Source organism: Hakea prostrata, chromosome 8, assembly GCF_041222555.1.
Source record: "Hakea prostrata isolate BN-2017 chromosome 8, UWA_Hpros_2, whole genome shotgun sequence".
Taxonomy (NCBI): Eukaryota; Viridiplantae; Streptophyta; class Magnoliopsida; order Proteales; family Proteaceae; genus Hakea; species Hakea prostrata.
In genome coordinates, this window is record NC_142607.1 from 9593959 (window position 1) to 9606982 (window position 13024).

The 13024-nt window shown below is 37.2% G+C and overlaps 2 protein-coding genes across 2 annotated transcripts; one reads left to right on the plus strand and one right to left on the minus strand.

Moving 5' to 3' along the window:
• Positions 1-166: 166 nt before the first annotated feature.
• Positions 167-4137, plus strand: SETH1 (phosphatidylinositolglycan synthase family protein). The gene is made up of 2 exons (XM_089167289.1): positions 167-254; positions 2723-4137. The coding sequence occupies exon 2, from the start codon at positions 2825-2827 to the stop codon at positions 3734-3736; it is 912 nt and encodes a 303-aa protein (XP_089023415.1). The 5' UTR covers positions 167-254; positions 2723-2824; the 3' UTR covers positions 3737-4137.
• Positions 4138-8524: 4387 nt separating this feature from the next.
• Positions 8525-9787, minus strand: LOC149006742 (uncharacterized). The gene has a single exon (XM_089166260.1). It carries the CDS (start codon positions 9635-9637, stop codon positions 8999-9001), a length of 639 nt encoding a protein of 212 aa, XP_089022386.1. The 5' UTR covers positions 9638-9787; the 3' UTR covers positions 8525-8998.
• Positions 9788-13024: the final 3237 nt, after the last annotated feature.

The window sequence follows — 13024 nt, forward strand, 5'->3', positions numbered from 1 at the left end:
TGATCGATCCGCCCACGTTAATGCTTATTATATGCTTTCGTCATAGCCTCCTGGGCCTTGAGGAGGGAAAAGGACAGTAGCCTAAGCCCAAACCCAAGCCCAAGCCCATTTGAGGTTTTAAGTGGACATTCTCAAGTCAGCCCACCTATACAAGTTTGCAGCAATTGTTTTGTTTACCAGAGACGAGAGAGAGAGAGAGAGAGAGAGAGATGAAGCCTCTTTCCTTTGAGGGACAGAGCTGCGACGACAGAGAGGTATGTTGATCTTCGAACTCTCTTTCACTCTCCTTCGAACTGTCGAATGGATTAGGGTTGAATTTCGTTTAGGGTTTAGAGTTACATATCCCAAAATCCGTGTCTTCTTGGCTTGTTTCTGTATTTGTTGGCTTCTTCGTTGTTACTTTCTTTTCCCCCACCCCCACCCCCTTTTTTCCAGAAGATATTTGGATTCCTTTTGCAGGGAGAATGATGAAATAAGCTGCTCTTCCTTTGGTTGTTTGTGATAAAAACAAACTCAGATTAGCCCCAACTACTCAATTTTGTTTGCCGTGACCTCAAATAGCTAATGATGTGTGTTCTTGCTCTTCCTCTTTTTGCAATAATGTGATTGTTCTTCTGCTTCATAAAAATCAACTAGAGGATAACTAAGGTCAATTGATTAGTTTTTTTGTCTTCAAAATATACTCCAGAGGTATTTGTGAATTTTATGAGTATTGTTTATAGGACAGATAATGTGGGTTCTTCTTATTAATATTGTTGATTAGGGATTTCAATTCAAATGATTAAATAGGGAGTGTCACAAGAATAAAATGGTAAAGCCTCTAAGCTAGGAATCTCTAAAGACACTTTAAAAAATCTGGGCTGATTGGTTTTGTGGAACACTGGTGTACATTTGTCTGTGCAATTTGCGAATATTTGACTTGTCATGAATTTAATTATATAATGTGGATGAAAACTGATGGAGTGAAAAAATGCATCTGTTAACTGTTGAGTTGGAAAAAGCTAAAAAAAAAAAAGAAAGAAGGCGAATGTTGAGTTTTAGCTACAGGGAAATGTTGAGTTTTAGCTACATGTCTTAGATTATGAAAAAAATATTATTTTTCCAGTGCATATTGTGGGCAGTTTGATCCCATATAGAGGTCCACACAACCCAATTTCCGCAATCATCAGATTAATGAGATTATATTCTGCTTCATATATATTAGAACAAGAAGAAAGAATGCTGTAGAAGAGCTTCATTTGCCTACGAATTGGACTAAATGGGAGGACTGGAGAGTTAAGAGATGAGTGGAGTCTTGTTTTATCTGATTTTTGAAGAATATAATTTCAATTTTTGGGGAAAAACATTCTTGTTTTTGCTATTTCATCCTTTTTGGAGTAGGTAGTGCCAAGGGAAGGAAAGGAATTTGAATTTTTCTTTCCCATCTTCTATTTGTTAAAATCTCTAAATGCATTACAAGCATTGGTATTTTAACCTTACCCCATCCTACTCTTCCTTTTGGAAACTGATTTTTCTGTCTCCTTCAAAGTTTATAAATTTCAGGTTTCCCCCTCTGCTAACAATTGCAATTTGCAATTCTTAATTCTGTCGATTGTGGATATTTGGGGTGGGACTTGGGAGGGGATTTCAGATGCAGACATAAATTCATGATCATCAGTTCTTTGCAAACCTTCAAATGATTTCAAGGGACAGTCTCATCGACAAGCTCCAGACAGGTTCACCACTTCAAAACCAGTCTGCTTGATGGTCCTTAGGAAATTTGGATAGCCTCTCACACTCTACTAATTACTGATGAGGGATTTTAATGTTCTCTTTTGTTGATGATTTAGGAATGTTAATCTACAGCTTTTTGGTTGGTGAGTAGACAATAGTATGATTAGAAACATCACTGTGTACTTGATTTAACAGTTATCTTCTTCCTATCCTATCTATTGAATAGTGTTACAACTTATGAGTTAGAGTAGATTATAGCTTAGGTTGTCCTAGGTTTGAAGTAATTTCAAATGACATTTAATCAGTTAGGATTATATGATTTATTTACCTACATTTTTTTTTTGGGGGGGGGGGGGGGGTGTGGTTGTTCTGGGGATGGGATTCAGAGCTTTACTTTGATCATGCCTTTTCCAATGAGGTTTCCTTTCGCTCAGATATTCTTTTCCCCTATCACTCAAAGAAGTAAAATTGATTGCTTCTAATGTGAAATGTTGCTGTTGTATGTGACTAACAAGGTGTAACTCCCAAACATACTTGCTGAGGAAGTATTCAAGATTTGTTAGAAACAACTTCAAGTCATGTTTGAATCATAGGCTTTTAATAATGGTTTTAATAATCTATGACAGGATTTCTCATGTTTTAGGTTGATAGTCAGACTGACTATCGGTATACTTGTCGCTGCATGTGGAGGCAATCTGAGTTTGTGAAGAAAGAGTTTATTATCTCTCAACTTTTTGCATACTTGGTTTCCATATTTCCTATATTGCTGGTGTCATCTATTAGCAATTTGATTTGTTAAAACTTATTTTTGCTCTTAAAAATTTTGGTGCCATAGGTTTATGATTCACAAACTGTTCCCCATGCCATATTTTCTTTCCACAGTAATCTAAACATTTAGTATTTTCAGCTTCAGATGAGATCTGGATTTATCTGGATTCGTCCTTCTTAAATCTTTCAAATTCAATGGCCTTAATTACGGTACCTGGATTTATGGATGATTCTTTAACAGGACAATTCTGAACCACATTGAACCTGAGTAAAGCATGAGTAGTCCACTATCACACAGTGAAAAAATCTAAGCAACTTTATCTGCAATCTAGAAGTGGCCCTGATGGATGCCAAGGTTGAAGGGAACCAATTGCCAACTCGGCCTAAGTGGAGAAAAGTGGCATATGGAGGGATGCAACAAGGATATGATGACAACTACACTGATGAGTCTTTCCTTGAAGAAATGGTCATGAATGCCAATGTGGTGAAGCGGGATCTGTTGAAGGTGATGCAGGATTCTATTTCTATCTCCCAGTATTTGTGCATTGTTGTTCTTGTGGTCTGTGTCTGGACTTACATGCTTGGTTCTGCCATTGATGTGGCTTCTCTCATGTTGCTTGATGTGAGCCTTCTTGGAGTAGGATTCTTAGTACTGCTTGTCACTACAAAGAGGGTTTCCATTAGTCTTCTCTCTCGTTATCTCCTCAACGTTGCGTTCTTCATAAGTGGGCTGTATGTTTTGGCTCCTATCTACCACACTCTCACTAGGTCCATCAGCTCTGACACCATTTGGGCACTCACAGCATCACTTCTTGTGGTCCATCTCTTTTTGCATGATTATGCAGGGTCTACAATAAGGCCACCGGGGGCTTTGAACAATCCAACCTTCACTAGCAATGTCTCTTTAAATGCATCTATTGTGGCTTCTGTTTTAATTGCTTCTCGCCTCCCATCAAGACTTCATGTGTTTGCCATTATGCTTTTCTCATTGCAGGTCTTCCTTTTTGCCCCCCTGGTTACATACTGTATTAAAAAGTACTCCCTTAGGCTGCATCTTTTGTTTTCTTTTTGGTTGATGACTGTAACCTTAGGGCTAGTCTTCACATTGCAGCGGCTTCTGTTTGCATTGTTACTAGGACTTTTGGTATTTGTCACAGTTTTGTGTCCTTATTGGCTCATAAAGATACAAGAGTACAAGTTTGAAATAAATGGTCCTTGGGATGAGGCAAAACTTTGTTTTGATATAACAGAATGAATTTGAGATGTTTTGGAATTCTTATAGGGCATCATTTCTTAGAGAATGGGAATGAGGCAAAACTTTGTAATTTTTGCCATAATGTCTTGCAATCCATTTAGCACTTGTTTACAGGCTGTTTTTTCTGAGAGAACTGATCCAGGATCTTTGAATGATTTGGTGGTCGAAACACAATTTCTTCCCTTGGGTTTTCTGGAAATTATATTAGTAGGTCCAATGCCTCTATGTTGGGTTTTGATTAAATTATGGGAGTCCTTGGTTTTTTTTCATTAGCTAATAATTTGTTACAATAGAAAATTAGAAACACAATCTAACAAAAATACCAAAAGACTCCTGTTGCTGAGGAGATAATGAGAGTAAAGAAACTGCCTGTGCATCTCCATTTTAGACTGATTCTTGTATGCCAGTGACTCTTGTCAGGTTGAGGCTCAATTTTGACTGAGGCTATCTGTTCTTGGAGTTCCGTAGTTGACTACACTTTGCAATGATGTACGTAGCTTGAAGATCGTGAGAATGGGATTTCAAGCCTACTGTGTTTTTGTAACCAGATTTTGGGGTTCACGTTTCATGTTAATTTAGTGATTCCATCATGTTCATGAAAAATTAGTTATCACACAGGAGCATGTATAACAGGAGTCTTAAAAGTGTTCCAGTTGTTAGTGATGAAGTGTGTTTCCCCCCTTCCCCCCTTCCCCCCCTTTCTTGTAGAAAGATATGGTTTGCTAAATTTGAGATTTTGCTTCCATTACTGTCCTAATTATTCTTGAGGGATCCTCAGCAGGCTCAAATCCATCAATTCAAGCAATGCTAATTCTTTTTCTCTTTTTATGTTTTTTGGTACTATAACGGAGTCAGAGACCCAAAGGAAGAAGATGGAAAGATCAATTGAGGCAAGCTTTCGATCCACCTGAAGAAACCTGGGAGGACATCTTGAAAGAACATCCGAGAACACGTAAAGTCTAGTGTAACCTTAGATATTCAATTAGCGGTCTCATTCGTATGCCTTCCAGTGTGAACAAAACAAACTCAACCGTGCCTCTATCACTGAACCAATTTGTTCAACATAGTGAACAAACCTACCCCCTGTTGATGCAACATGGATTTAAGAGGTTGAGGAGTTTGGCCCATTTTGCAAAGGCAGCAATTTCAATCAAACGGCCGAGCGTAGTCCCTTGATGTTTGCGGCCAACTTGGCTTCAAATGCTTGACCTGAAGGCTACTTCTAATAGTCAAACTAAACGATTAGTGTGTGAGGGAATGGCAAAAGGGTGGGAGGTATTGCAATGTACAATTAAGGAGTATGAAGACATGCTTTAAGATATAACGCTAGCCCTCCTCTAGGTAAGTCTAGTCACTCTGATCCCTCACAGACTGGTTACCTCTGTTAGGATCCCTATCAAAATATTCAATCATCGTCAATCAACCATGACTGGGGCTTAGGTCAACACTCTCTTACCATGACCATTAGTATGAGTACTAGCGCATGTTAGGGTTTCTAATTCAATGCAAGGTTAGCAGTAACATACTACATGTAGTCCAGATACTTCCTTGATGGCACCAACCAACTCGGTTCAGTATCCTTTTTTTACCTAGGAATGAAAATCTTCATGCATTGGTTATCGCTATTGGACTCCATTCCCTACCCTATGGTCATCCACGTATTGTTGGGGCAGATGCTCTCATGACCCCTCATGACTTCCGGCCGCTCCTTGGATGTCCATGAGTCCAAACCCTAACATATGCGACCCTACCAATGCATGATCAACAATGGATCACTGAATCTCCGCATGGATTGGTTAGCGCTGTAGGATGAAACAAAGTCACGTCACTATTATCAAGGGTCATTCGGTTTCAATTCCCCTACTGAAAGGGCAGTAGCATGTGTACCTAACCATGCAATCTAAACTCCTTAGGTATGTCATCCAGCAATTATGATAGTGTTAGGGGCGTCAGTAGACAGTGTCACATACCACATCCTTCTAATTTCCTAAGCAATGGATAACCAAATGGACACCCATTCCATCACAATTACATCACATCATCAACCATTATTAGATAACCATTCATTCTATATCACAAAGTAGCAAAGTATATAAACATCATTTACAACATATATTCGACTACTAATCATTGAATTATACAGCTATAGCAAGTTATAAAAACAATGATATATATAAGAAATCAAATAGTTCATCATATAGCATATTATAGCATATATATAAGTGTGTCCTTACTTGTAGAAACGTATAAACTACTGAAATTGCATTTAAACCTCTCAACATGAAAGTGCAGAGAATCTCAGAGATCACCTAAGTATAGATTTACAAAGTTACATTAAGTATAGAAGTCAAATTAGGGCAATAACCAACTTCACAGAGCTACTGTGACCCAGCCGGTAGGTTGGGGCTGTTGGTTGGTCAAGTGACCGCCCCTGTTCCAGACTGCTTCTAAGTCCAAAATTTTGACTTTTGATCATCCAATTTTAATCCGATTTTGAGATAATCTAAATTCGAATTTCGTCCTTAAGGAGCCTAGAACACAAGCACAAAACAAAACCCTAGAATTCTAATGATTCAATATTCAAATCATCTCCTTCGATTAGAACTATCCTTTACTCGATGCAATGATTCGTTTTCGGATATAATCTAACCAAGATCACATATGGGGAATAAAACCAATACAATTAACTCACCACAAACCCAAGGAGGATGGACCTACATTATTCAAAGAGATGAGGAAAGAATATAGAGAGTGTGAGATCAACCTACCTCCGATTGATGTGCTAAACAGACGAAGGATTGGATCTTCTTCACCAATCACACTTCTCTCACCTTCCAACACGTGTCATCTGCCTCCTAACCGTCCACATCAGCAATTCCGAATAGAATAATGAGTAAAAAGGTCGGGGTTTGCTGTATATATAAGACTGGGGCAAATTAGGGTTAAAATCCCGCAAGAACACAAGGTGGTCGTTTGGGGCGTTGATTGGTCAATCAACCACCTTAAGCAACCACCCCCACCAATCAACTGCCTTAATCAACCACCCCCTAGTACTTTTCAGTTCTTGAGTGCTTTGCTCAAGGGGTTGATCCCCAACCTAACCCTATACAATATGTGGGGGAGTTTTTACCTTGATTCTAGACATCTTCAAACACACCTTGACTCCGAATGGTGATCCACACTCCCAGTCCATTAGGGTTTCTACGGGTTCTTCTTTGGATTCCCAGCAAGGTAGGTTCTTCATCTGCAAAATCCAGATCCATGGACTCAGGATATGGATCATGGACTTCAATTCGGATACTCCACAACTTATTCCGACTGAACCTTCGGGTACTCAAACCTGCAATACTAATCCCGGGTTAGAAATACGGGTTTGTTACACATAGTTAGTTACTAACTGCATTCATGCTTATGCATATCATCTTTCACTTATGTTGCCTAGTATGATATGATGTTGACATGTATATGAAATATGTTTCCTTACTGAGTTCGCCAAAACTCATTCCTTTTGTGGATTATTGTAAAATTAAGCATATGGTGATTTTGGATAAAATTAAGTAGATGGTGATTTTGGATTGGGAGAACTTTCGCAAGACTGGGATAACTCCTATGAAGAAAATTTGGAGGCGCCAGTGGGAAGTGGCGATGTATACCACGAAGCCACCTACGGGTGCCTAGAGGAGGATTCACGTAGCTCGTCATTTCGAGAAGTCAATGAAGGAAAGTTGGATGACCTCTTTCATTGAGAAGCTAGAAAAAAAGACCGCTGCCTATGAGAGAGAATAGAGAAACAATCAAACTTAATATTTATTTGCTTTTGCTGAAACTCCATTTGAACCCAATTATTTTATTATTTTATTTGATTATTTCTTTTTGAGACATTGAACTTGTGTTATTTTCTTTGTTTAATTATTTGGATGATTCTTGCTCTCGATTATTATTATGTGTATTATTTATCATTGATGGATAAACTGTGGATCTTGTGACTGTGGATCGCAATCATAGATTGTCGGGCAGGACCGATATTGGCAGGTGGGGTGTGACATAAAACCCGGCATATGTTAGTTATATAAAAGCTTCCCTGAGGATGTAGTCAAGGTGTGCGTAAGCCAGCCCAGATGAACCTTCGATCCAAAAAAGATGATTCATAGTCTTATCATTCCATATCACTAATATTAGGTTATTCCATTCCAACTTCAGACTTCCACCACAATTTTATTCGAACATGGGCTTGATTTATTTATTATTATTATTATTATTTTTAATTTCATAGATTAGATTTCAGTAGATTATTCCATGATTTTAGTCTCAAAGGGGTATGGGAGAGGGCATTTTCTCCCTACCTACCTTGCCTTGACTTTCTCTTTTGTTTGAGATGTTTCTTCTCTATGAAGAGAGGAAGTAGTAGTACACATTGGTTCTCAATAAACACTACTACATGTAACTTCATGAGGTTGATTCAATCACCTTACGCTAATGAGGTCAAGTGTTCGTATTCTTTTAGGGTAACAGTTAAAGCCTTAAATGCCCCTGAGGATGTAATCAAAGGGTTTGGTTCTTCTTAGAGGGGTTCTCCCAATTAATCCCAATGAATTATAGGATTTAACCATATGAAATATTTTAATTCAAAGGATATGAAAATTTTAATGAGTGTTCTTAAATTAAAACACTTACACATGGCAATCTCTTATCATTCATTGAGAGATATCCTCCAAGTAAAGGATCCAAACCCGTAATCAAAGTGTGCATAAATCGACTCAAACGAAGGATTCCAAAAACAGAACATAATAAAATAAAGTAAAATATTGCCACAACAGAATGAGAGATATCTTCTTGGTCCCATGGTATTGTCCAATGTAAGAGCTAAAGAGAGCATGTACAACTGTGCATGCTGCTAGAACTAAAAAGATTTCTTTTTCTTTTTCTTTTTGGTAAATAGAGATAAAAAGCTAAAAAGAAATTAAGAAATAGAAAATGGAAGAGTGGAGATTTAAAAGGAAATATCATTTCAATTTAATTACGAAATGGTACCCCAAGGGCTTTTCATCTTCTGACATTGTTGCACCACTCAACTAAAAAATTTAAAATTTGAAAAGAAAACCAAAATAAGGGAACATGGGGAAGTCCACTGCAACTTCCCTTTCCCATTTCTGTACTGCTTTTACCTAAAAGTCTTAAACTCTGTTTCTTTCTATCTTTTGCTGTTCTTTCTTCATTTCTGATCACTGACTTTACTAATTCTTCTTCAATGTAAAACCATCCTCACATGAAGAGCTCGGATTGCAAAAGTGTGTAGTAGTTAGCAGTTACATCTTCAAAATCCCACAACCCATCATCATGAACTCCAAACAAGGAGAACCCAGTTACTCCTTCACCATTAATGCCATCACCAAACTGTAGTTCTGCTCCAATACCACCATGGATGAACTCGTTGCTGTCTTGATAATCTTGATCTGTACCCTCCAATCTGATCTGGGCCTGTGGAATCCCAAGCTCGTCGTCTGATGCTTCAAGAAGATGTCTCATAATCGTCGTTCCCTTCTGTTCTTCTTCTTCTTCCTCCTCCTCAGAGTAGTCTTTGAAGTGTTGTGGAGAAGAAGAGGTAGATGAGGACAAGGAGTTGGGCTCATTACTACTTGCACTTGAAGGAAGATCCACGGAAGAAGCAGCTTCGGAGGGATTAATGGTAGAGGTGTCGGAGGAGGAGGAAGATAGCTCTTGCTGGAGGGTTGTGATAAGAGAAGAGAGATCATCTAGGTGAGGCTCTTCTTCCTCTGCTTCTAAAATAGAGAGAATGTGGTGATAGGGCTTTTGGCGTTTGGTTTCTTCCCTAGTCTCTTCTCCTGCTTGTGGGTCTTCCTCCCTTGGGCGTTTAAGTGATGTTTCTGTGTTGTTGGCCATTGTTGGAAATGACTTGAGATGGACAAACAAGGAACAGGAAACAGAGGAGTGAGAGTGTGTCTCTGTGTTTGTTTTGAACTAGGAACTCAAGAGAGAAGAAGATCAGTTGTGGGATAAGGAAAGGGGTGAGAGAAGAAGGGTTATATAGAGAGAGACCAGGTGGGGAAGGGAGAGAGAGAGAGAGGAGATCCCAGTCAATGAAACAGATTACAGAGAAAATTGAATTAAATAAGAAGAGAGAGAAGAAGAGTTTTTTACAGGAAAGAGAGGAGCAGAGCAGAGCAGAGCACAGCAAAGCAAACCAAAGCCAATGGAGGTGGAAAGTGGCGTATATGTTTGAAAGAACATTATTTTATTGGTGGGAAGAAAATGTGATGATTCGTGATTTTAGGGTTTGCCGTTTTGTTTGGATGGTTGATTTGTTTTGATTCTTTTCCATTTCTTTATTATTTCCTTCTTCCTCACAACACTTGATTGGATGGGTCACGGGTGTATGAATAGACTTTGACCATTTTAATGCAACTCAGGGGTATTTTGGTCTTTTATCTTTCGGTTTAAATTCCAGTATGATGACACGTGTCCTGAATTTAAAAACCATTTTTTTGGGTCATTGTCTCGAGGGTAACCTGAAAAATTATTCGATAGAACTTCAGTGTTGTACATTAATTATGCAGTATTGAGCTGTGTACAGTTCCGATGGAACAGATGGTCAACCAACTTGCCTGTGTTTTTTATTTTTATTTTCTTTTTTACTTTTTCAACCATATTACCCCGTCACATAAGAAAAAAAAAAAATGAATGGTCGAGATTTCAACCTCAACCACCAAAGAGATCATGAGCATACACTGCTCAGTGTTGTGCATCGAATGAGGCAGCACTAAAGTTGAACCTAAAATCACTTCCGGTGCCTGTCTTTTTCTTCTTCTTCTAAATGAATAAATCAAAGATTCAAACTTCAAACTAGTAGAACGAGGAAGAACTTGTGGAATATGAAAAGGAAATTCAATCAATTTCCATGGTCTACCACACTAGAGTCCATTCCATAGACTTGAAAAAAATTGTGACATATAATAAAAAATATGTAGTCATAGAAAATTTAAAATTAGGAGGAAATGAGGATCTCCAAATTTTCATTCCCATAGACTTTTAAAAGGGAAGACGCTTTAGTGAGTACAAAACTAAGTAATGTTTCTACCAATTTAATTAAGAGAGTTGTTTGAAATTGTCATTAAACAATTAAATTAATATTTTTATAAAATAAAATAAAATCTTATTGACTTTGAGGTATTCACGATAGGTACGTGATAGTAATATTCTATATGACTTATATTCAAGCATTAAACCATTAGATTGACATGATCATACATGATTTATGACTCTTCACCATACCTTCCCTTAATACCTAACTTTGCTTGGGAGCAGTATTGCTCCCAGCAATCAAAAGTCCAGATGTATTTTGAAGTCCGAGCAAATCTGGACTGTTGAGTGAAGTGTTTATTCAACAGTTTAGATTTGCTCTAGACCCAAAAATTTATCTGGACAATGCACTATGGGAGCGGCGTTGCTTCCAAGCACGATCTCTTAATACCTTAACATATTACATACATTATGGTATTGATCGATCATAAAATCAATACAATATTAGTATTGTGTATAATAAAAAATATTCTTGAATTTTTTTTTCAAATGTACTTATTTTATTATTTATTTATGTCATATCATTGTATGATATTAACACAATATTAATATTAATATCAATTACTTAGGGCCTGTTGGGTTACATGAGTCCGGAGATTTCAAATATCTAGAGATTTCAAATCCATGGAGTTATAATTTATAAAATTAAGTGTTTGGTTGTGGAATGAAATCTATGAATTCATCCTAAAAATTTATTTGATCGACAGATTTTGTGAATGTACAATTGTACATCTTTTGAAATCCCGGATTTCACCCCTCACCATAAATCGATCACCACACTAAAACGTGAATCGAGATTCATGAATAGAGATTTTACAACCAAACGGGTATAATTCTCAGATTCATGAATCCAGAGATTTGAAATCTCTAGATTCATGCATGAGTTTGGAGATTTTAAATATCTAGAGATTTCAAATCTATGGAGTTATAATTTATAAAATTAAGTGTTTGGTTGTGGAATGAAATCTAGGAATTCATCCTAAAAATTTATTTGATCGACATGATTTTTGTGAATGTACAATTGTATAGTTTTTTGAAACCGGATTTCACCCTTACCCATAAACTCGATTCACCTTTTACACTAAAACGGAATCTAGAGATTTTTACAACCCGGGTATAATTCCGGATTCATGAATCGGAGATTTGAAATCTCTAGATTCATGTAACCAAACAGGCCCTTAGTAAATTATGCCGTACACAATGATATATAAAACCTTAGAACGTCTCAATCCTCTAAAGTGGATAACAAAATATGAATACAAGGTGCAATCTAAAGAGGGGGGGGGGGGAAATAATCTTAAGTGGTTGACTCAGTCGACATAGACCGATGCCTCAAGAGTTTGATTTTTTTCGAGGCCAACAGTAAACCCTATCGTATATTTAAATAATTATAGAAATTATTATTTGAGGATGTGTTCGAGGTGCTCGTAAACTAATTTGTACTAACCTCCCTTCTAAAAAAAAATAATAAATAAACAAAAAATGAATAAAGTTTTTTTTTATATAAAAATAAATATAAACAAAGAAAGGGTGAAGGGGCCCACTTGGGCAGTGACAGCATCAGCTGCTCTGCCGATGCCCAAAGCTATGGTTGGCATGCCTTGGGGATTTCGAGATGCATCATACATACATGCATGCATCACACCCAAGGTTTGGTTAGGTTAACTTTCTCTCCTTTTTTGGAAAATTAAAATTATTGGATTTTTAAATTAATATTCTTATTTAGTGGGTCGGTCTTATTTATCGGGTGGGCCCACTAGGGCCCAAGACCCACGATTCACAATAATATCATATCTGACTAAATTAAATACATTATTCAATTCTTTTTTTCTTTTTCTTTTTTTGGGTAAAATACATTATTTAATTCACCCCTAAAAAATCCTTCATCATCTAATAATACTATCCTTTTTTATTATTTTTTTCAAATTTTCTGTGGGACATTATGGTCATCTTACTTGACTCAGTGTTACAAAATAAGTAAGGTGAACCATACATGATGCATGATTATGCACACAATTGTTAGACGAAAGATGAGGGATCTACAGTACACCTGCTCGTCTCTATACGACTATTGTACACAATGAAGCATCGCGCCTGAGAGGTAGATCCTTCCCTGCTCTCTAATTTATGTATTATATCTATTATGATTAAACTTTGTGGGGTGTCATTTTTATTTTTTATTTTCTAGAA

Coding starts and splice junctions, on each gene's coding strand:
- SETH1 (XM_089167289.1), top strand. CDS start 2,825: ATGGATGCCAAGGTTGAAGGGAACCAATTGCCAACTCGGCCTAAGTGG.
- LOC149006742 (XM_089166260.1), bottom strand. CDS start 9,637: ATGGCCAACAACACAGAAACATCACTTAAACGCCCAAGGGAGGAAGAC.